This window comes from Lissotriton vulgaris, chromosome 3_1 (genome assembly GCF_964263255.1).
Source record: "Lissotriton vulgaris chromosome 3_1, aLisVul1.2, whole genome shotgun sequence".
Lineage (NCBI taxonomy): Eukaryota > Metazoa > Chordata > Amphibia > Caudata > Salamandridae > Lissotriton > Lissotriton vulgaris.
In genome coordinates, this window is record NC_141689.1 from 1,583,080,060 (window position 1) to 1,583,105,560 (window position 25,501).

General features: G+C 42.6%; 1 protein-coding gene across 3 annotated transcripts in view; it reads left to right on the plus strand.

Annotated features, from left to right (window-relative positions):
• The window catches only part of ZNF462 (zinc finger protein 462), a 208,460-nt gene that overhangs the window by 146,951 nt on the left and 36,008 nt on the right, over positions 1-25,501 (plus strand). For 2 of the 3 annotated variants that reach the window (XM_086962073.1, XM_086962074.1), the window contains exons 7-8: positions 86-271; positions 9,469-9,540. In XM_086962073.1, the coding sequence (XP_086818199.1) occupies positions 86-271; positions 9,469-9,540 (258 nt within the window). The remainder of the gene's footprint in view (positions 1-85; positions 272-9,468; positions 9,541-25,501) is intronic. The other variant, XM_086962075.1, reaches the window with a different exon arrangement.

Consider the following 25,501-nt stretch of genomic DNA (forward strand, 5'->3'; position numbering starts at 1 on the left):
TGGGGTAAATTAAATGTACAGTCATATACTAAATATCATGCAATTGCTTTTGACCCACTGTGATTAGTGTTTTCTCTTTATTAAGGTGAACATGCTTACAAATGCTCCTTGTGCTCCTTCTCCACTATGACAATAAGCCAACTAAAGGAGCATTCCCTGAAAATACATGGTAAAGCGCTGGCTCTTCCCAGACTACGCTCTTTTCATCAGACGTCCTCCAGCAGCCTCCACTCACCATTCCATGAAGAGGCAGATGATGAGAAATGTGAGGGTAAGAAGCAATCGGAAGCCAAGTATTCTGTCTGAATTGTTATATGTAGTACTTACCATATTTTTTGCGCAGTAATGATGAATGTCCTTATTAGTAGTAGTTGGTTAGTTAATCTGTGGGAACTTCTATTTACTTTGCATGGGAACAGAACAATTATAGATAAAGCCCCCAACATACTGTCCTTGCTAGAATTATTTAATACTTATTTTAATCCCTGCCGATGTCTGAACTACATCTTGAAAGTTGTTGCGTTAGGGGCAAGATGATCCCAAGGTGCCTAGCCAAAGCGCATGTCCTACTAAGTGCTTGAGTTGTAAAATAAGAGGTATCAGTCCCTAAAGTTTTTCTCAGAAGCCCACAGCTTGCGCTGAATTATGTTGGGATTGCTGAATATTAAGACTGCGTGGTCTTGATTTCATCTTGTGTCTTTTTCATCCACTACCAGGCACTCTGCCCCTTTATTTCACTCTTGCAGGTTCTTTTTAATCCCTTCTTTCCCCCTTTGTTACTGTTATTCCATCTTTCTCTTCCCTCTCCTTTCTTCCCTTTGAGTTTTTGTTCTCTCTTTTTCCCTGGGTCAAAAACTGATGAGGAAAAGTAAGTGCTGGTCACAAAATTAAGTGCTGCTGGGTCCCGCCTGTAACCATCTGCTCAAATAAGGCACTGGTCCTACAAGAGAATGCTGTACGGTGGTCCAGTGCCGACAGCAAAGGTAGTTACTGTTCTTTTTTTGACTAGAATATAAATCGTTTGTACAAGAGAATACAATTACTAGATCTTGATTTTCAACCCAGCTTAAAATACTGAATAAATAGCTCAGGTGGCCACTAAAAATGGGGGCAAGTAGACTTTTTGTACTTTACTAAAGTTTGAACGAAGTACATTGCCCAGCACCTCTGTAAGAGACTTGCTCAAAAAAACCTACTTGACATTTCAACTGATTAACATGTAACTTGTATCTAAATGTAATGGTCGAAATTAACGATGCATTCTAGGAATATTCTTCTAATGGTGCCAGTCTAGACCAGGCCCGGACTGGCCATAGCGGGCATAGGGCAATCCCCTGGTGCGCCGCAAGGGTGGGGACCGGTTTTGAGTCCCTGGGGGCCGATTTTGGTACAGGGACAGTTTTGCAGCATAGCTGCAAAATCGGCCCTGTGGCCGAAAACCGGCCCCGGCAAAGCGCTCGGCGGCAACTCCAATCCCCCCCACCCCCGAGTGGGGAGGAGGGGGCGGGGGGGGCGGCCGAGCACTTTGCCAGGGCCGGTTTAGGTTCCCAGTCCGGCCCTGGTCTAGACAAGTGAAAGACATTACCTGTGTGTTCAGGCCATCCCGCTAGTGTTTCTTTGAGTTCAAGTCTGATGGTCATCATGTTTGTAAAGCCTGATCTGAGCATTTAAACTGGCCCTAGATTCCCTCCTTTTAGCACTTCAGAAGAAGTAAATCTTGAGCGAAACTGACAACAAGAAAGTGCTGAGTGATTCAAAGAGGTGCACAATCTTATTTTTTGTATAAAATTCCAAAGGCATCTGCATTGCGCAATATCGAAATTATATGAATCAAAGTACCAGTATATTTGAGGTCCATTGCTGCTGTCTTCCATGCTAACCACATATATTTTGCAAACACCACTTGCACCTCCAGAATCATGATGGATTCGATACTTTGTTGAGTGGGCCCGTTAGACCACTGTATATTATCCGAGACATTGTGCCTATTTTGAGTACCTGCCTATCTTTTTCCATTCGTAAATGTAGTGATTCCTGAATGTCTCGGTCAGAGCCATTGCTAGACTCTAAGGAATATGATACTTTGTTAAATATCAACAGCTCAACCCACTAAATCAGCCAAAGGCCCTAGACCTCAACACAGTGTTCTTTTCAACGTCTGTATTTGCTCCACTGTTAGGTGTGGGGACTGGTGCTATTTTCACTTACACTTCACTCATGCTGACCCACCCCATTCTGACGAATCCCTTATTCTCATGTCCATCCTATTGAACAATCCCTTATTCTCTAGACCATCCAGTTACTAACACCTCAACTCAAACTCCAACAGCAAATTCAAGCCAGAGGTCATCTTGAACCTGCCATGCTCAGTTACGTCATCAGTTATGTCATTTCAAATGTTGCAGTGACGGCATCAATGATATTATAGAACATGTCTTGCATGATGTCATATGAGGGGTAATTAGCTGTGCATGAGGAGGGCCCGAGCTATAGTTGCCTTAGGGCACGAGTTATTGTTACTTGAGTAACTCTAACTGGTAAATTTCATTTTTTTTTAGTTTAGCGCTTTATGATGTCACTAAAACTTTCACTTCACTATAACTTTACATTAATCTTTGTTTTTTCCTGTGAATTTCTAAGTTGTTTTTTAATGTAAAGTAAGATATAATTTCAATCCCTACCATTAAATTCACATTAACCTTTGTATTTTTCAGTGAATATCTAGTTTTTTTTTTATGTAAAGTAATATTTTTGTGATTTTTTAAAATTTTTTTTAAGATTCGTCAAACAATGTACAAGTTATTTGCAAATTTTAAAAAACATACAGAAAAGGCATCCCTAAGGAAACGCAGACCTAACTAGAACTACACCCAGTAGGATATATATATATATATATATATATATATATATATAATATGATCCTCCAATATTGCCATCATTCAGTGCCATCTGGTCATTTGACAATGTCGTGGCAATACTGAGATGGCAGTTTGAGACCCTGTTACAGATGTTACCCTTTGTGTATTTTTAATATTACATGTTTATTTTGGGGTGGCTAGTGCAAAGAAGCTGTATCCTTGAAAGGCTAAAAATGGGGCACTGCATGGAATTAAAATTGTTGATAAAAACAACAGACAATGGGGCGGGCCAGTTGATTTTTAGATCCTCTATCACATATCATGAATTTGCTACATTTGCCATATAATTTGAAGATTTTACCAACAATGTTGCTTCTAGCTCAAATGAATGAAAATATTACTGGTAGGCAATATGTTACAAAATGTAAATAACGTGGCTGTATAATCATAGCAGCCCTGGCAATAGTGAATACTCTGTAGAGTGACGTGGGAACTGTCATTATGGTGATAAAACTTCTATATCTGTATTTCACAGGGAACTGTGAAATATTTCCTATAGGGTGTAATAAGCTATTTATTACAGTTATTGAGTGTCGGAGGAGCCATGACTCATGAGAGATGAAACCTTGAGAGGGTTGTGATGCCCCATCCCCAGTAGTGGCTTGTTGGGCAAAGGAGGGGCAGGGTGGGGGGTAGGAAACTCCCGCTCACGGCAGACCGGAGTAATGCAAACAAATAAATAAATAAAACTCATTTCATTGCACGCGCTGAAATGCATTTGGCGCTTCAGCGCGCGCAATTACGTTTGTTTTATTTCTTTGTTTACATTACTCTGGTCGGCCGTGAGCCGGAGTTTACTACCCCCCACCCTGCCCTTCCTCGCCCCGCCCCACCGCCCCACGGCACTCCCTCCACAAGCCGATACTGCCCTTCCCTCAACCGTGGTAGTAAACCCCATATTCTGGGGCGCAGCACATGCCCCTGCAGCCCTGTGGCACGGGTAGACCCACCTCTTCAAAAGCCCCCTCAGCCTTTCAGGGGACCCACATTCAGGTCAAAGTCAATGATTACCTATGAGATATGCAGACTGCAGGTGTGCCCCATCATTTTATGTTACACCATTGCCCATATTACATTTTGAGCATCTGCATATATAGTCTGCGCCATTATTTCAGATTTGCTTGTTTTGAATAAGATATTTCACCAAAATTAGGATGCAAGGGATTAACATTGTGTAGTAAAAAAAATCACATTGACGAGTCCTTGTGAAAATTATTTAATGTGTTAATTAATTGTAATGTACAATTCGTCTGGCTCAAACAGTGTTTTTTCATGGTAAGTTCGCTCTACTGTGGAAATAAACTGTAGTTTGACCTTTGCACTAATAAATGTGTGTATGTGCTCCTATTAGTACAGTTGTAATAAATAACGTTGGATTTAGTCCTATGTATTTTTGCTAACGTGGCATGCATACTACTATATACTATAAAAACCACCAAAAGTCACCCGTTATAGTTATCTCAAGTTACTATAGCTCTTATCCTAAGGTAACTACAACTCGTTCCCTTACCAGGTAGTACTGCTAATTACCCCACATATTAGATCACTCATGACATCTTCTAGGACACCATTGATAATATTACAGTAACACATAAACTTTTTTTGGCAGAGGGAGAGGAGAGGTCCCTCTGGGTCCCCCACCCCACCCTGAGGGGTCTTGGGGGGGGTCAGGGTATCCCTGCCCTGCCCCCAATATAGTTTATTTTTACTTCAGGACAGGAGACCAAGTCTTGTGATGGCTTCCAGTTAAATTTTTCTCATATTGCTGGCAGCCAATCGGAGCATTCGCTCCCACAGGAGTCTGACTCCTGCAGCAGCGAAATGGCCCCAAGGGAAATAAAGCTCCCTGGCCAATCACAACACTCTATTTCTAAATTGGCTCTCCCGCAAGAGTCTCTCGAGACTTTTGGACACAACCATCTAGATATACAATTACTTTGTATTCTCAAAAACTACTGAGTGTATTTACACCAAATCACAAAAAGCACAATCTGCGGACCAAGATCTAGCTTCCTGCCAAATTTGTTGTAAGTCAGTTCCACAGTTTTTTGCTGTAACCCTGTCTAAAAAAACCTATGGAAAAGAGTTGAGTTTTGGGAACCGCCTTTTTCCTTGCCCCACCACTGGATGGATCACCCCAAAACTTTACAGGAACAATCAGAGGCTCAAAAAAACTTTTTTATACGTTTTCGTGAAGAGTCGTCAAACGGGGCCAAAGTTATTAGCAAACCTAAAAACGTGCCTACTAGGTAAAAAGCAGATCTGACTGAAACTAGCAAGTGGCGACCCCCAATAGGTGATATGTAAGTGTGAGATATTTGGCAAGCATAGATTCCCACGGTCTACTTAACTTAGTGGGCTGAAAACTGTGGGGTGCACCCCACCCAAGGGTACCGTGGCTTCATCTTAAAGAGGGTTCGGCACTTTTCTACATCTGATACACTTGATATAATTCATCCTCTATGAATCGAGTGTTGAAAATAGCAAACCAGTACACCTGCCTATAAAAGCAAGCCCAAAACAAGATCAACTCACACAATGATGGTGAAAAGTTTATCAGCATTGTTGAGTGAGTTAGGCTTGTTTTCTAATTATTTCCTTCCAGGTGTACTTGTTTTGTAAACCCGTGCAAGGAGTGATGACTCAGTGTGCAATCGGTGTAGTAGTGTGGGGTCCCAAGGACAGAAGAAGGTGTCCAGAAAGAGGAGACACTGCAAGAAGGGGATAAGGTAGCCAGCTGACTAGTATTTCACAGGCCCTGCCAGTATTGGCATTCAGACAAAGGTAGGAATATCTGTGGCAGCGCTTTCAAAATATATTTGTTTCTACTTTAAATTTGAGCTGAAAAAGGCAATAACTGGATGATAAAACTAATCTAAATGTTGTCCAGGGCATTTCTAAATGAGAAGGCAAAATTGCTTGCTTAAAAAAATCACGAAAGTCTAGAACTACGTGCATCAATTTATGTGCCATTACCAATTGCAGAGCTCCCAACAACAGTCCTCTCAGGCAAACACTTCTGCCTGTAGACTCAGTTGCCAGCTTTTTAGCCTGAGGCAAATGTTTGCATCTACTCTAGTGACAGAGCATGTTCTTTTTTTGATTTTTAAACCAAAACGTAGGCATTAGACACACCATTTTGTACAGACAATCGGATCAAAACACTTGTACATAGCAATCAGCAATTATAGCGCCAAGACGCCCATGGGCATTCGCGCGCTCTATACAATTATAAATCAGTGTATATTGCAATCAGTGTAACTGTCAGTATTATGTTGTATCTACAAAGGTAGCAATACAAGCATCACATTTCAAATGTCAGAGATATCCGCTTTAATAGGCTAAGGGGACGGAGATCCCCAGCATGTGATTGATTCCACTGGAGGTCTGCCAGGTAAGTGTGGAGTGGTTCCCATATATCTCTGCGGCAGGACGCATGTGTTAACAGAGATCTTGAGGTCTTGGAGTGAATGAGCAGGTTGTCAGGTCTCTTAACCAGTGAGCATATCTATTGACAGAATTCTTCTGCCATGCCATAGTGACTCTCCCCTTCCCTACCATGAGTGAATTGCCATAAACTTATTATATGGCTTAGCAAAGTCTTTGACGTTTTCCAAGAGAGCCATTACAGGCATGAGTGATAGGTCTATAGGCACCTTCTGCCTTTGTTCTTGGTTGAGCTTTATCTAATATGTATTTATTAGGGGCAGAGTTTTCTATATGTGAAAAAAAAGTCTTTAGGGGCGTTACATCTCCAACAATTTGACTAGACGGCTAGCCCATATCACACCATAGATACCAGAGTATAGTAAGCTCTGTGAAGAAATTTGAGCTGAATAAATCTTAACATGCCATTAGATGAGACCTGTTTGGTTTGTTCACAACAATAAGACCATTGCGAATCTGGTAATTCATAGCCAAGGTCCTCATCCGACCCAGCCTTAATTTCAGGTTTGTGTATGCTGTTATTATGCGTACTGTTGTACATCTGTGTCACCATTTTAGCTGGACTGGGATTTGTAAGCAGCATTGGTAGAAGCGGCAGTTCCGGAGGTTCTGCGGAGAAGAATGCATATAACTCTTGAGGACACTACAGAGTCTATTGTACGGCAGCATAGTCATGGAGTTAGCCTGCTTCAGCTCCACAAACTCTTGGAATGAAAGAAGCCTCCATTCTCAAAAAGGGCACTCAAGGTCCGGCACCGGTGAGCTTGTAAATGCCCAATTACCCATGGCTCATTGGTCATCTCTTGTCATGGATTACGTAGCAATGTCAGATATGGGAAGTGAATTGACAAATTGGCGATGCTTGTGAACAGGCAGTTGGTTCATTTTCTGTTGTGGATCTCAGCATTTGGGTGGGTGCTCGTTTACGTGACAGCTTTACAAAGTGGAAATGGGGCTATCAATCCGACCTCTGAATTACTTTGTGGAGACTGTTGAGTGTCCTATAGCAAGTAAAAAGCAGATTGCAGCTGTGCCACCAGATGATATGCCTGGGAATTGGGTGCAACGAAACTCCATAGGCTATAGGGTAGCTGCAACTTGTACCATGCAATCCTAGGCTGTCTGCCAGACCATGCTAGTCTAATCACGAGAGATCGGAGATGGGTTAAGAAAGGTCTCAATAATGGGATGGGAATGTTTTGAAGCAGTAGTTTTAGGTGGATCACCATTGTCATGAGAATTATCATACCTGCCATTGTCATTAGAAGTTCAATCCAGCCCTCAATCTGCTATTCCAGGCTATCTATACATTTTCCATAGTTTTCACAAAGCAGAACTTCCCGATCGCTGTGATGTCAGATACCCAGGTAGTGGGTAGACTGTCTGCCACTGTAAGGGTATTGTCAGATGTGGTTCAGTGGTAAAAGCAGTAAAGGGCATCAAGAGCGATCCCACACTCAATTATTTAATTTATTACTGGGGATAAGGTGTTACCAGGATTCTTTATTAGCAGCAGAATGCCATCTGCATATAATGAATTAACAAGTCTATGCATATTGAACTGGATTCCTTACATGTGGTGGTATTGCCCAATAATGCAGGCCAAGGCTTTTATTGATAATCGGCTATAGAGCTCACCCCTACTTAGTGCTCCTGCCAGTGGGGGTCGAAAGCAATGTCTGGCCATTAACTCTCATTCTGGCCTGTGGGCTTACGTAAAATAGGGAAGGGTTTGAGCAGATTCAACAGAAACTTCATATGGAGCTGCGCTTTTTTTGTCTTTTACGCTTCTGAATTTGTTACCACCAGTTGGTGGCATATGCACTGTTCATCTATGCAAATTCAAAGCCCACAGCTTGTGTTTGAGACCTCTTTTTCTTGACCATCGTGGTGAGGAACTGACTCTAGAATTTGGCTCCAGAAGTTTGTGGTCTGTTAATAACGTGAAATGACTGTCATACTACACATTGAAGACCCTGCCTCGGCCCAATATCATATAAATCACTTACCTTTCAATCTAAAATGATTATACAGAAACAGTTGTTCCGGTACCAGTTCATGGCTTTTCCAGAACCCCAAAAGGCTTGGAATTCTCTGAGAAAAATGGCAACCTGAGACGGAAGTGCTGCAGATTCCTTGAGTGATGGAGCCCTACAGGAGGCAAAAGGGAGGGGGTTGCAGGGGGCAGTTAATGCGGGGTGCTACAGAATTTAGTTCCAGTCCCGAGCAGGTGAAGCCTGGAGGGAGGGGGTAGTGCAAGCGAATAGAATGAGGGGTGTTAAATGGCCTGGGGTAATCTGCCCTTCCAAGTTTCCTAGATTCATGCTTGAGTAGCTCTTCGCACGTTGCATCCTGGGACTTATAATTTTCCACATCCCATTATAAAACCAAGACCACAAGTCCCAGAACGCATAGAAAGCTAGCAGATGTGGGTTAGGAGGTTTTCCTGGGGACTGGAGAGAGCAAATTCTGCAGAATCATTGGGATATGTGTTGCAAGAACCAACAGCAGTCAATAGATGAGCTTTATTGGTAAAACTCGCTTCCAAGGAGGGTAAGCACATTTTTGGATAGTAATGAATTTACTAATCGTGCATTTCGAAAGAGTTTCAAGTGATGTGTTTGTTAACTTATATATGAATCTGCCCAGTTGAGGTCTTTGAAGTAAAATACATGGAGCTTGACAACTGTGAGGAGAGATTGTGCACTCCTTAATGTATGTTGTGCGAACAAAAGAGATACTGTCAACATATTGATCATCCCCCCATCTCCACCAATTTAGTCCATTTCCCTAGTTAATCTCCCATGGTCCATTTGTTGAATGGTGATGACTAGAATATGCATATGATATGAAAATTCATGATTGGTTCCACTGCATGCAAGCAGTTAAGACCAAAAGAAAACTACTGTTTCGTTACGGTCCGTATACACTCTAGTCTTTTTTGAGGCAAAGAATTTTCTTGGAATCAGAATGTTATTTTTGTAATTTAGAAATGTTGAGTGTGATCTCTTTACCCTGCCGAAATATTTTAGCAATTGTAGTACTATGGCAAAATACCTTGCATTGGCAACAACTTTGCTGCATTTTCTCAATCTCTTGCAAGATTTCTACTATTCTGCGCAGAGGAAGCGCAGAGCCAGAGAGTCCTGGAAGGCGACGCACAACACTGTCGCAGGTTGGTACACTGTTGGTGTGTTTGCACGGTACAAACTGAGTGTCTTTCAATTTCTTAAAGATAATGGTGATCACAAATCATGGGAGGTTACCTTGTGCACTTTTAGAGCTTTATACTCAAATACAATAGCGTGTATCTTGCGCTCAATTTACATTTGGTGCAAGCGAAGTCTCATTTGCAATTAAATTCAACACTCCCTTAAAAAGTTTTCATATAGTGAAGGCAATTTTAGGGGTGGCAAAATGGCCATCAATTACAAAATTTCAGCTTGTCACAGTGTGAATGTCTTTGCGAAACCCCTTCGAATTTGTTTGCCAGTTTACAAGTATTAAGAGATTTGCAGTATGGAGATTGTGAAGACGCTGGCCTACCCCAGGAAAAATCTACTTTCCTACTAATTCAAAGCTAGTAAAGTTGAACCCTGATTTGTATATTAGTTAGTCAACTAACTTCAAGGACATGAGTGGAAGATCTTTTTAAAGAGCTGGTAAAATAATGACTGGGCTAGTAAAACACAATGACGTCACCCAGTTGAAAATTACCCGAGTCCCTGGAGTTCAACACATGGTTAATGGGACAATGTGACACCAACCCATTTTTCTTCCGAGTGGAAACCAATGTGCACCCTTCTTCAAGTGTCGCATTGTAGCCATGTGTGCATCAGTTAAACTCTAAAAACTGGGCAAGTGTAACCGACTTTCTTTGTTGCTGTTCATTTCAACCAGGGGAGCACTGCTGCATTGTTAGCTTAATGTTTTAAGAGAAAGGAACTTTGCAGTCACTTGGTGAAAAACAGTTGATTTTTTTCTAGACCTGTCATTTCCATCAGCTTGATTGCAATACAATATTTGGAATTAATGATATCTGTGTGCATTAAACTCACCTTCGTTATTGGCTCAATGGCTTTCATCTCCTCTGGACTTGTATTAATGCCTTTGCTTACACTGAGCTGTCATCTTTTAGAGCTGTCTTCCCTTCGTTATCCTTGTACCTCCTACGCTTACTCCACAGAAAGCTTCTCCTTCATTCATTGATATCACAGCTAGACTCTCTGCTTTTCCTCGTAATGCTTTTGCCGTCTTATCCCATCAGTCGTTTTCTGGGCATGCATTGTCTAATGCTTTGATTGCTTTCTTGTTTGCTAGTTCTGATTTGCAAAGCTTATTGTATGTTTTTGATGGAAGACTGCAGGACTTCAACCGAGCTGTATGGGACACATTGGCCTTGACATTCAAAGAACTCTCCTTGGTTTCTAAGGCCGAGAGGACAAATTATTTTTCTGGACAGCAGTTAGACACAAATTCCTATTTTTGCTGATTTAGTCTGATGTTTGGGGTACAGAAATTAATTCATTCTGGGCCAAGACAAAGATCACATGAGCTGCCATTTGTTTTTATGTTGCAGTGATACATAAGATCTTCAAACGGAAACTAAATTGTGGATGAATAGCCTTATATTTATTTACCTCTCTTCAGGACACCATAGTGTTAATTTTTTTACTAATTGCATAGATACTGTTCTACTGAGCGCTAGAGTTAAAAATCGCAAGCGAACATAAAACGAAGTAACAAGAAGGTATCCATAAATATATGACAAACATTGTACATGAAAGCAAGTTTTGATGACAAATTAGCTTTTTCCTAAGAGTAGGCTTCTTTGTAGTTACAAGTTGAAATTACATTTGCTCATCTATCGACCTCCTCCGTTTCCTGTGCAATACGAAAATGAGTTAAAAGTATAAAATATCCAGATGGCCTACATTATAAGCAGAATTTAGTGATGCAGAAATTACTCTATTCGATGACCGGTCTAAGATTGTAAAATGAGAATCACATTTCTTACTAAGTCTGCTTTATATTGGTGACCATGTTCCAGCAGTGCAATCAAAGTGCAGCTCCTCTGTTACAAACTCTTGTGGTTTCTTTCCCTGAGATATCATTCCCTACTGAGAGACACTTTAGTTAGGACTATTTACTTACAACACAACAAAATAACATGTGATCTAAGATAAGATTTTGGACCAGGAAGATAGGGAGGCACAAGAAAAATAGGATGATCCAAGACAGGCATGAACAGGTACTCTTTTTGGGACAGCAGCTCCAAGTGCAGGATTACCATGCAAATCGGACAAACGTATGGCCATTCAGCTCTGTGCGAATGAATTGGAGGAGGGGGGGCGGCGGCGTTGTCAAACTCTTGTCCAGTACAGTACTCTTCCAGGCTGCCTCCCACATTACTGTAGCAATTATCATTCACACATCTTTTGTGTAAATGTCCAGTGTAGGCTTTATATGTCTTTTAAAATGTTTTTTTGCTTCTGCTACTGTCACCATCTGGGTTACTCTTTTGGTGTAAAGCTAAAGCTCTCAGTTGGCCCGGTGTCTAGATTTGCCCTATATAATTGCCTATAAGCGAGTGATCAACCCAGACGCTTGCCCCCAAAATGCAGTGAATGATAAAACGCATATCAATCGCCATTAATTGATCTGCTAGGAAACAGTCAGAGTACATCGAAGACCTTCAGCACAAGGTTTCTCACAAGCATCAGAATGACAAAACCATGCACATTGCGGTTGATCACTTCAGCACTGCATCACAGACGTAAGGAACAAGTTACATCCAAGAGATGGGTTAATGGGAAAAACATAATAATTTATGCACAGAAACATAGTGGACATGTCCTCAGGTGCTACACATAAAACTCAAAATTCATTAGTCATGTGCTGGCCTTTTGTAAACCTGGTCCAAGTGGACAAGCATGGACAAAGTAGTCTAAAACACCAGCAGCCTATAGCAATGTGCTGTGCCTAGGAAGCTACTAACTTAATCTCTGAATAATTTGTTTTTTGGGTGTCACGGATGAGTGAGGTTTCAGCAAGTGTAAGCAGAAAATGTGTTCACCGAAAAATTGTACCATTTTACTACTGTTGGGCTTTACTGTGTCTGTTGTATTTGTTTTGGAGAAGTCAGCCTGGTTCTGCATTTTTCATTTGTGTTATAAAAAATTAAATAGAAAACACAGTTAGCCCCCAAGAATCAATGTCTATGTAGCATCTACAAAGTAACCAGCTCTGAGAGGTACCTTGGTAGCAGTCACGGGGTCCATCGGCGAACTGCTAGGAGTACGCTAAGGTGATGCAAATCAAAATTCCAAATGTTTATCACAGGAGGAAGGCACATTGTTTCTAGCCAGTGGGTATTTCCCTCTAAAAAGTCTTCTTTTTAAAAATATATTCCTATGGTACATCACATGCCTACTCTTCGTAGGCATTGTTCTAGAAAGAGTAATGGCACTACAATTACATTCGAACATCACCCCTAATCACAAGACCTACCTTTAGCTCTAGGGTTTATGGGGGTCTAGTGAAAACTCCAGGGTGGGTCTGATATGGGCTAGACTCGACCTGGGGTGAGGACACTTATCGTCATCACTTTCAACTTCGTTTTCCAGGGGAAAGAGGATCCTGTCCATATCATCCATCAGGAGGCAATCCTGCACTATTGTTCAGCAAGCCTGGGTGTGATCTGCAGCCCTGAGGCCACGACGTACCTCCCTCTTAAGGGCCATCTCCTCACATTCCACCCACTATAAAAATTCAGCATGTCAGGACAGCAGTCTGGGTCCCCCGGAAGTCCTTCCAGGAGATGGCAACCTTGCGATGAGCCAATACTAAAGCCAGGTGGAGGAATTGGGACGTAAGATCTCACACCTTGGGTCTGGTTGAAGATTCCCAATAGGCAATAGGGAAGTGTCATAGGATATGATGCTCTGTGGTACGGTGAATGTATCGGACAACGGTTTCCCAATAGTGTAGAAGCATGGAACAGGCCTAGAGCATATGATAGAAGTCAGCAATCATCAGGTTTCTTCATGGGCATGATGCCTAGGCCACCGGGAAGAAGGTTGATTCCTTTTGGTGTGAGGTACACTCTATGCATAAAATAATATTGAATATGTTTAATTCTGGTGTTTCTTGAGGTGCATGGGGTGTGCTCTAAATTTGCGACCCAGTCCTTGTCAGTGATACGGAGTCCCATTTATGTTGCCTATTGTTCCGGCTGGTGCCCCAGTGAACATCAGCTACGGTTTTGTCTATTTCTTATACTAAATGCCTTCTAATTCCCTAAATCTAAATTCCAGCTAATCCGTGTTTCCTTCTCCACATTATTGCCTTGCAAAACCATATACAGTCATAACTAGATGACATGGCTGGACTCACCAGATCTCTTGCATGCTAGACTGCCAGGTCTTCTTTAAAGACCACAAGAGCAACATGTCACAGCTGTGCCACATTATCGAAATTAAGCTGCTCGTCCTTGCTACAGACTTTCTAAGGAATTATCCAGGCTGTGATACAAACTCACATTGACAGAGGCAACACTAGCAGTAGCCTCTGGCGCGGGTGGCCCCAGTATTACCAGTAGTGGGCCGGCTCCATGGCCACTACACATTGCCAATTGCTTGGGGATGAGTGTGCATTGGGCGGGAATGGATGCATCATCATACTCTGTGTTCTGGGCCTCATGTTGATGGGGATAAATGGGTGACTACTTTATGCAGGATAGTCCTATTCTTTCCATCACGTTACTACCACGCTAGAAAATATTACAAATATCAAGATCTTCTCGTTCTTTTCTCCCTTATTGGGCTACATGTAGAGATGTTCAAGCTGCTGGGGATGTTTAACTTCAGTTATTCCTTTTTTTTAATGATTCTTTTCTTTTTGTTTGTGGCCACTTTAGGGCTGATCAGAACCATTTTCACCGTCCGCCACATTAGGATAACGGACAAAGGGGTGGCGGTCGGAAAAACCGACCACCACGCATCCGACGGGCTCCTGGAGCCCGCTGGTGCCGCTGAGGGGGTTGTAGTCCCTATCATGATGGCGTTGCCTGGCAGGCACCGCCGTAGGGATTACAATGTCCCTTTCCGTCAGCCTTTTCATGGTGGTTGACCCGCCATGAAAAGGCTGTTGAAAGGGACTTTGGGGGCCCCTACCTGGCCCCCAGTTCCCCCTGGCCCTAAGCTGTGGGCACTGGGGGTCACCCATGATGCCCCCCTACATATCCCTGCACCATGTGGCAGGCACCACATGGTGCCTGCTACATAGTGCACGGATATGTGCAGTGACCCCATTTTGTCTTGCAGCGTGTGCTGCAGCCAGCAGCACCCGCCGCAATATAAAATATAGGCATTGCGACAACCGTGGTGGCAGTCACATTGTAATGCATATGTCTGGACCACCGACCGCCTGTCGGGCGGGCCTGTTTTCTGATAGGGTCCACCCGCCATCATAATCAGCCCCTTTGTTCTGTACTACAAGTTGAATAGACGCCCATTTATTCACGATTGATGATACTTGATTGCTGAGGGCTCTGAGGAATCTCAACGTGTTAACCTAATGGTTCAATTCAGCCTTTTGTTTGATATTACGTAAAGAATTCATTAATAAAAAAAAAATACAAAAAAGCACCTAACAGTAATTTGGGAGTGCCTCCTTGTCGAAGGTGACTGACAAGGACTGTTTGCTCTTATGTGTAATTGCAAAAGCATTGTGCTTTGTAGAGTTATTTCACCTTTTACAGGAGTTATTCTCAGGCATTCCTCTACCTGCCACAAAGCAGTCATCAGTGTAAATCTGGAACATTGCGGTTGCCTATTATAGTGCCAATACACTGGATGAATTACGGTGAATACTAAGAGCTGGAACACCACAAACTTAAGAAAACCTTTTGTCAATTCATCCCTTTTTGCTCTAGGCCTTCAACCTAAATTTAGGAAACCTAAAAAGGGAAATAGTGCATTGCCCCTATTTCAAGTTGCAGTCAACCTCTTAAGTAACACTATACTTTTAGACTCATCAGTAGGTTGTGCTGCTTACTGGGCGGTGAGCTACCGGAGTCAGTTCATGATTGAGGATTTTAGCATACCTGCCGCCATGCCCCATAGCTCAAGGGTCTGCTTCAGTCGGGCCTGTCTTTTTTCGCCCTATATTTCTACTTTTTCTGGTGGGGTTGGGGGCTCATGCTAGAAGGTAGCAGAGGTCTACTCTAATGTGGAAGTTCCTGTAGCATGTACGCTGGTCACCTACATTGAAATATGTAAAAGCAATTTAATCTTTTTTTTTTCTGTGGGTTCTGCCCAATGTATTTATCCTTGGTGCTATACAGCCTTTCGCTATGGTGGACGTTTTATTTTTGTTTGCCGTGTCTAGTTATTTGATATGTTTGTGCTTGCACATTTTTTTTTTAAACAACTAATTACTGCCTTCTGAATTCTTCCTTAATGTCGTGTACTTTTTCTTTTGTCTGTCCTACGGCACTGAGAAAATTATATTGTCATTATGGTTAACTCTGATCACTCTGACTCATCTGGGAACTGCCTCGCTCAGTCATAGTTCTTATTGAATGTCTCCTTAAATGTACAAGCGTCACGCAGACTGGTCTTTCTCCTGTCAAACTGGGCTATTTCCAGAGATATTTAAATTTTATATGCAACGTTTTTTCCTTATCACTATGGTATCACCAAGAATGATTTTTTGTTTTAAATAATTTTCGGTAGTTGCATGCGGAGTGGCATTACATAGTAGTTACGGTCAGTCAATCAATGTAAAATTAGTACGCATTAAAAGTGCAACTCTGTGTCTCAGAATAAGGATCAGTACAAAAATTATAAATAACTTGGTCATTAACAGCATAATGCAGTCTAAGGAGCAGTGGCTTATGTGATGTTGTGTTAGAGCCTTGCAGAGTTTGCATAACTCCGGGCATCTCCACTGGACAAGAAATGGGGTTAGTGATTTTTCACATTTGCTCCACTCAGGTAGTTATTCAAGGACCTAGGCATCTTTGTGAATCTACACCCTGCACAGATAAAAAAAAAAGTCACCGACCCTGTTTGCTACACGACACGTCCTCCTTGCTCCGGTCCGGTGTTCTTCTCTCATCCAGGCTCCAGCGTGGGACCCAGCCAACTCCCTTAACCAATCCTGGTGCTACTCTCATGCTGTTAACCAGCATGCGAGAAGCGCCAGGATTGGAGGGAGCAGCCTCTCTCTGCGCTCCTGAGGGCATTTGAGGCCTGTGCTTGCTCTCAACCCAGCTAAGACTGCTGGGTTGAGAGGTTTAAAGTGCGCATTTCTGTCTGGCTGGCCATCACAAGACAGCCAGCCAAAGAGACATGTACACTTTAAGTGCACAGGCAGCCCACCACTCCTCCCGGCTGCTGCTACTCAGGAGACCTCCCCATCCCCTCCCCTCATCCTGTCCTGACACCATGTTCGAGACGGGTTGTTAACACATAAAATGATAATAAATTAAATGTATTACCATTTAACTTTTGATCTCTGGGCAGTGTCTGGGGTCATTTTAGTTAGTGGGGTATGGTCCTCTACTCTAATGGAGGAGCCGCCCCTGCAGGCAAGGTATACCTGTCCTTCCTTTTTGCACTTCAGCAGTTGCCATCCCTCAGTAAATATGTTGCTTAAATGTTTTATTTATTATGAAAAGTCACATTTATTGTTCAGTCTCAAGGGTACATATTGTTGGATCACAGCATCAGAACCAGCAAGATCACGTCCTAAGAATTAAAAAATGTAGCCTTACACTATGAACAATTCTGCCTGGTCAGACCCACTTTCTTCCATTCAGTATTTTTTAATAGGTCCCTTTCCATACATATGATTTGGTTGCCTGAGGTGACATGCAGGACTTCGCTTTCCTCCATATGGCTACCAAGATGGTCAGCTCTGCAAACTTAAAGTGGGTCGCACACTTCTCTCATCTGGAGAGTTGGCCTAGCAGACGTGGTTCGTATTTGCTTGACATCACTGCCCCGGTTACACCTGCTACAGTGGCAGCTTTAGCTTGCCAGCTAAAAAGGATGCTTGCAGTCCGCCCCATACCCTCCTCAGGTGCTCCAGCTAATGCATACTGCATTTGCACTGAAATGTCTTTTCTTTTTGTGTGACGATTGCTTGTGAATGATGAATGCATCTGAAGATCATATTGCTTGTAGGACCTTCACATGCACAGAACATAGTTATGGGGCTATCAGTTACGGCAAGGTATTAAGTTGTATGTCTTATTCTGTGTTGCAACTTGAATGTTTCAGGGCGCTGTCTCGCTCAACCAGAAAAGGCTCATGGCAAATTAGAATGTCTAGGAATATGTCAACCAGAAGGTGGAAGTCAGTGAGAATAGTAGGGTACAAAAGAGCAAAAGATTTCTGAAGCACGTCAGCTTCCATGGCCTTATAGAAGCAAGATGGAAATTCACCGTTGTGATGCACACTGGTAGTGACTACATTGATAGATCATTGTGTACCAATCAATTTCAAAGCTTTATTCGACACCATGTCATAAAAGCAGAATAAACATCCTATCACAAACATTATAAATACTACATAGCCAAAACATTACAATGTTAAAAGGTTATTAAATCTTTATGGCTGTCATTTATAGAGTTAAAAAGTATTTTTTTTAAAAGTATTTTAAAAACAGCTAAAATTATACATAGAACAAGATCAATCATATGTTTTTAGATGTCTTCGAGTTCTTTAGCTAACTTCTAGAGAGTTTAAAGTGCAAGTGCGTATAATCCAAGCCCACCATAATTGTTTCATTGTAGCTACCACTGACACCGCTGTCTTTTTTTACCCATTATTTCTCTTACTCCACTGACTTGATGTAGTCCATGCTTATTCTCTCCTATGCTTTTTATTTGCCGGAATTCAGCAACTAATTTGAAATGCTATAAATATGGTAACCTCTAAAAGCACCCTCTACTTAGTTTAAAAAAAAGAAGTTTTTGAAATTTCACACTCTCCCTTTTCCACCCCCTGTCCTTTCTAAAATGCCTTCTGTGGAGACTCCAAAAGCTTAAAAAACCCAAGCTTTTTCAATTAATTGTATGTACACAATGAAATAACAGTAAATGAACAATGTCCTCAGTAGCCTGAGCCAAAGCCTGTCAGGTGATGCATGGGGCAAAGCCAGCTCCCACATTAAGAAACTGCGGGAAAGAAACTTGTCCCAGAATGTAATGAATAAACATAGCTGCCTCCTAGAGCCAGCCAGCAGAGGGAAAAGAAAATTGATTTTCAGAGTCTGCTTTGTGCTCATACTGGATTATGAGGAAGACTTGCAGCTTCCCCTAGAATTACTGCTCAGCACAAGTTAATAACTGTGCAAATAATGAAGGTACACAAATCGTTGGACAATCACCTTGCATCACTTTGTGGTAGGAAGCCAGTGTTCACAGAACCAAGAAGTAATTGCTGTGAAAAGGCTACTCGAAACGAGGCGTGAATCTGCAGGCCCTTGTTTTCTAGTTTCACCACGGCTAGTATCAGTTGGCCTTGCCCCGCTGAAGAATCTTATTTAGAAACTGTAATGGCAGCTGGTTCATTGCATTTGCCTTTTATGTTCCGGGGGGCATGGTTTGTGTGCCTCTTTCGACTTGCAGTAAGTCAAAAGTGCTGTTATTTGTATGAAAACAATAATGACCACAAGGTTGACCATTAACAGGGTTGCGGAGTAGCATACTACCCGCCATAAAGCTCTTCAGCACACCTTCGGGATAGTAAGCGATATATAAATGCAATTACAATACAAAACAGTTGTTCATGTATTTACTCTGCGGCCCAACAGTTTCTTTGGCACAAGCGTACAGAGACAGGACTGAATGCCTTAGCTGATCAAGGGTGTACCTTCTTCAGTAGACCATGAACCGCAACTCACTAGGGGAGATTTTCAAGTGAAACCCTGCACCATCCCTGGCATTAAATCCAGATCAAATATTTGAGAGGAAAAAACATAGATCTAAATTGTCTCATCAAAGATATCTTTTCCTTACTTAGCTTTACCCTTTTCGACCTCCCTACTCCCACCCAAATGTGCTAGTTGGAGGTTTCCCTGTGGTTTCCCTTACTGTGTCCAGAGGAGAGTCCAAATTGTTTTCTTTTTTTTAGACTCAGCCTATAAACCAGACCTGGTAATTTTCCCACCCAAATATTTCTGATTCACTTGAGAAATAATTGAGCGCTGAAAGGATTCTGGAAGTTTTGCGTGGTAGTAAAATATTAAGATCACATTTCTGCCCAAATTGCTGGCATTTTGCATGCCAACAACCTTTCTTTTGCTTGCCTTGCCAACATTCGCTTTTGTACCATTGACTGAGAAGCAATGGAACCTCTGTTGCTCTTGTGTTTTTTCACGAGGATGGCTTTGTTTCGTATTTGCTGTTGAGGGTTTCTGTCTGAAAAGGGGTTTTCCAGTCTGATGAGTTTAGCTTTTTATCTTGAGCCTCGTGTAACCAGCAGTTCTGCACTACTAACCTTCATACTACATGCATATGTTGTCAAGAACGTTTTCAATGAGTCACCTTTGCACTGCTGTTTGTTCGATTTGTCATTGATCCGTTTAAGGTGTAAGAGAAGGGGCTTGAACTCCAGCATATGCTGTAACACTTTTTAAGTGGGACATGGTAACACCTGCATTGCAGAGAACACTGGATAGTAGTTGTGAAATACGTGTAGGTGTGAAGTACACATGTCTATGTACAGAAGGCAACCTGAGGTAGCAAAGTCCTTGCTTTACAGGGTATGACAACTATCTGCAGAAGGTAGGTGTCTCCTAACTTACTCAATAACATCTATGTTTTATTTAGGTGCCCAGATAACTTCATCTAGTTTGTGAGGTAGTTGGTGCGGTGAGCTATGTGACTGAAGAGTCTGTATTGTGATGCAGGGCAACATTTTCATATTAATAAAAAGTATTGTGTAGTCAATGGTATGTAGTCTTGGAGTGGTTTGTGTTTGGGAGAGGTCCCTCATGCGTGGTATTGTGACCCTGGGAAGTGGGTGTGTATTTCTGCATGTTGTGGGATTTTCTATGAGGTGAAGGTGCTGTGCCGAAAGGAAATAGCAGAAGGGTAGTTGTAGGCAGCGCTACACTCATGCGCTGATGCTGGTGATAGTGTTACAGTGGCTGGAGGTTTACTGGGGTTGCATTTGAGTGTGGCGCAGTGGTGGGAGTTCTGTAGCAATCCGAGTAGTCGTGAAGTGCTAAGGTGATATTGTTGTGAAACAGCTGATTGTGGTAGTGTATTAATCAGGAAGTGCTGTTGAGGAGGTGACGATGATGAATTGCTGGTGAATGGTACTACTTTGTTTAGAGTGTTGTGTTAATGCTGGGCAGGGCAGGGACCATGTTGCAGGACGTTGTACATCTCTGGGTGTAGTAATACGGTGGTAGCAAAAGGTGCTGTGTAGGTAGTTGTGGCAATGGTTGTGTGGTGGTGGGGGGAGTGCAGAGCTAAGTGTGATACTTTGATAACATTTCAGGAACAGTGTGGTGGTAGGTATAGCAGTGCAGTGCTGGAATGGTGGTGCAGGGAGGGAGCGCTGTAATCATGTATGGTTGGTTTTGATGTGTTGTATGTTAATATAAGAGTATAGTGTTGTGGTTGGAAGTGTGCTGCCGAGCTCGAATGTGCAATCCTTTGAGGTGGCATTGTGGTAGTAGAGTTAGGATGGTAATAGTGATGTGTTAGAATAGTACTGGCGGTGTAACAAAGTGGCGCGGTGGTGGAAGGGTGATCCTAAAGCACCAGTATGTGGCACAGAATTAGAAATACTGCGGGAATCAATGAGTACAGTATTCCGGTGGATTACTTTTGCTTTTGAGATAATTGGGCATGACCTCCAGGAATCGATGTTTCTGCACTGGCTTTGGGATCACAATGGTCTGTTGAATGTGATCACAGAGATCAAAGATGGGCTGTTTTCTGCCATGGACGCAGACAACTAAAAACATAGCAAAATACGTTTCCACTATCAAAATGCAGCTGGAGGACAATGTCATGAATGATCCCCTCGAATAGTATGGAGTTCTGATCGCCTACTTTTACTTTAACCAGGCGTCGTGTTGCAAGTATGTACGTATGGAGTGCATCTCGTTTACAGAACCTTAATGTGTTGGCTGACGAAAACATTAATTTCTGTGGAGCATTTATCCAGCAAGGAAAGAGGGATGCGTTTGTCAAGCATGTGCTTGTCCTTGGCCGTAGGTACTTCTTAGGGGAAGTTAATCTTGTTCCCCTACATTCACTGGTGGCTTGCACCTGGCATGCCTGCGAACAATGAATGCGGCATTCAGAGTCACGGGATGATGTGAGTAGTTACAGCCCTTTCATTAGGAAAGGCCAAGAAAAAGCCCTTTGTCTGCTTATCTGCACTGAGGCCCAGCTGCGCTGCATTCATCTGCAGTGCCGATCTATCCACCATCCCGGACAGCTGCTAGACAACATGCACGAACGTCTTATCCTCCCATTCTGGGGCAGCGGGCTGGAAGAAGTCAAGCTGGCTTTCTCTTTTTTTGTTGTCCTTTGTTGTTTGGTTCTTTTGGTTTGGAAGAGGGTGTTCTGAGTTGTCCCTGCTGGAGGTGTGCTGAAATGGTTCTGGATGAAAACCTTGCATCGCTGTCTCAAGCATGTTATGGGATTTTCTTGAATGCCTTGATTGTGGGCTTTTTTCTGTATTGCTGGACTGGCCGTGGTATCTTCTGTGTGTCTATACACAATTACCTAGTGCTTTTATGTGGTGTGTAACATGTTCATCCCGGACTGGCTTTTTAGCGAACTGCACTTTGCGTGCTGAGATTTTGAGCTCATAAATAATTACGGTTAAGCAAAACTACAAGTCCCAGAATGCCGTTCAGTAGGGTGAACAACCAGGAATGTCCGAAGGTGTCCCACATGGCTAGTGCTACATGGCAACCATGGAGGACTCAAGAAGAACAGTCCAAATTGCACCATAGAATCTTTTCAATCCTACTTAGGGTTCAAACTCTTAATTTCAAAGATCTTTCTTTTTCCTTCAGGCAGACTCTCAAGACCTGGCTCTTTGGCTAATCAGACCATCGCCTTCCCTCCCGCCCCCCCCACCCCCTCCCACCCTTTTAGCGCCTTGAGACCCTCACGGGTGAGTAGTGTGCTTTCAATCCCCCTGATTGATTGATTCATCTGTATTCTCTTTCCGGCGGTTTAACTGGCCCTTTAAAAGGAAGGTACCACTTTATTAACTTGACACGGGACAGACATTTCAAAGCATCCATCTCGAACTCCAGGTTTTTTAGGCCTTCCATTTACCCATCAGCCAGTTTGCAATCCGATGTATGTTTGTTATTGCTATTTGTGACTCCTGGGTGACTTTGCAGATGGTTCCCAGGCTCCCATCATAAACCAGGACCATTTTGTCCTGTGATGAGGTGATTCAGACCTCGAGTTGTGACTCTAAAGTTCAGAAATGTTTCTGTCACCCGATCGATCTGTGTTTAAGATTTCATTTCGTTTAACCTATGGAACAAGTGTGACAAAAGCAGGAATATGTCGCTGTATCTCCAAACGCCCTCTTAAATCATCACATGCTTGTTTTAAAAAAACAAACCCAGGAAGCGGAAGTATTCCTGCCCTCCTTTTGGGTGCTTGGCTTTGGAACATCTTTCGTTATAAACAGAATAAGCCCCGGGAGATGACAGCAGGAGGAACTCTCTTTCCCAGGGTGAAGTATTCTGCAGGTTTCTGTGTTCTTGTCGGGAAAGGTTTAGTTTCTTATCTAGTTGAAGTTTTTAAAGGTAGCAGTATAGCCTGATGTTGAGGGCTACTGAAGTTGCTAGTGACAATTTCCTGAATGTTGGGCCTTAACTGCAGTCAACGAGCTATAAAGTGGGGCATGGACGTTTAGCGGCCTTAGGCACAAGAGATCGAATGCTATCAGAACAATGTACCCGCCGAGGAAAGACGGTTCTAAATTAAACTGAGGAAACAGAAGGACAATCATTGGCATGTCGGAGCAGAAGGTCTGTTGCACTAGTTATTGGCCCTCAGCCTCTCCATTGTCTTCAGTGCAGCTTCCAACATTCCAAAGTGCTAATCATTCAGTTGAACTATTCAAACCATTTGATTTGGTCTTTCAGTCTGGGCCACATTGCAGTTTATTCGTCAAAAACTTTACTGTCTTCAGCTGTTCCAAGGAGGTTTAGGAAATTACGTGGCTTTTCTCTCTTTCTTCACTCCACGAGTGTGCATGTGCTTTCCAGTTCTTTCCCTCGTGTGCTTATTCTCTTGCCAACCAATCGTCCCCTGTTCTCTGTATTGCTCTCTACCTCCTGTGGTGCTCTGTCTCGTGAGCTCCCTCAACACCAAAAGCCCCTCCTTCGCTCTGCATTGCTTTCTCACTTGTGTGACTCTATTATCCTTTCTCCCCACCACCCAGCTTTTAAAAAAACCTTTTTGGGAGGACCCTGGAGCTGCCATTTGCTGCCAGGATGGTCTGCTTGCTGAAATGGGCATTAGCGAAATAGAAAATGCACTTTTTAAATTTCCACCGCCTGCCATCTTAGGTTGGAAAATAAACAAAATGACACCTGCAGTAGGCACGCGCATGCTTGGTGATCATTGCACATGCAGACATCGTGCATGCATGCTCACCCCTGCTCAATGATAGGGAAACCAGTAGTGTTATGATGGGTGGCGCATACACACTTGATGCGTCACTATGCACTGTTTTTTTGTTTTTGTTTTTTTGGCCGGTGCTCCACAGCATTGACAAAAACCAGTGACAAAGTCACTAGCTCCCAAAGACGACCCTATTGGCTTTGCTAATGCTTGTTCATAAATGGCAGGGAGCTGGTAAATGTGCAGATCCTACTTTGCCTGACAACTTTTGCTTTGACATCTGTCTGCGAGGATGCACCTCCTGGAATTTCACTCTTTGAAGATGGGGGAACATCTGTGCCTGGCCAAGAAAGTGTTGCTGGGGAGACAAGATGTTGTGCCTGGTTTTAAGGGTACACCATCCTGGAGACACATTCCAGTTAAGTTTGCTAATTAATTAATTATGTAAATCTTATCAACCATCAGCAAAATAGCTTCTATACTGTTGTGAGTCACCAATTTCAATGATCTTTCGAAGCATTTGATACGCAGCAACTACTATACGTTATCCTACGAGTATTCACCCTTGGGGTAGCTGTGTGCATTATAAGTTTGTCAAATAAATAAATTCAAACCTTGGGCCTGATGTTATGAGACTGGTCACAAACTGCGCACCAACATTTTGCGACCAGTCTCTGATTTTGTAATCCGACCTATGTACTAATTACTCCCTTAGCAAAATGTCCACTTGCAGAGGGTTGCAAAACACTGTGCATAGTAAATATTCATTTTCCAGCTGTGATTGGCAACACACTTAAGGGTTGTGGCTTGCAAGGGCAACAAACCAGTACTGCTTAAAAATAAAATAAAAATATGTATCCCTTTTGAAAAATCTTGGTAGGGCGCAGGCAGTGGTCTGAGGTTACCCAACCCCATTCACAAAGGCGAAGGTGTCTCCAAGAGGATTTTTTACCTTTGCTAATCAGTTACTGCTTCCATTGTGGTGTTGGAAACTGATCAGTGGTTTGCAACCATGATACATGCCACTCCAAATCGCAGTTAGGAGAGAATGCACGAACCTTTCTCACCCTTCCCAATTGCAGTTTAGCATGGGTCTCAAAACCCAGTATGTAAAAAAAAAAGAACTTTTTCGACTTGCAAAATGGGCTAATACTGACTTAAAAGCCATTTGTGATCTGAGACCCTGTAATGTTGCACATTGTAGGGTTTGCGATCGTAAAATGTCTGGACGCTTGTCTCTCCTCAATGGACAAATCCGTTCACGACACGGACATGTAGATTTCCTCGAATGCGGCACTTTGGTCTATGCCCTTGGGAATAGATTTGTGTACAAATAAAACATTATTACATTACGATATTGATTTCACATGCTGTTGATGCCATAAAGCGGTGTGCTCTATTTTCCGTTAGTTGCCCTATTTCCTCATGCAGTAATTGTATCCTGCTCATCCGTTGCCTCTGAGATGGCGATTTTTTAATAGGTAATATTATTGTTCTCACCTGG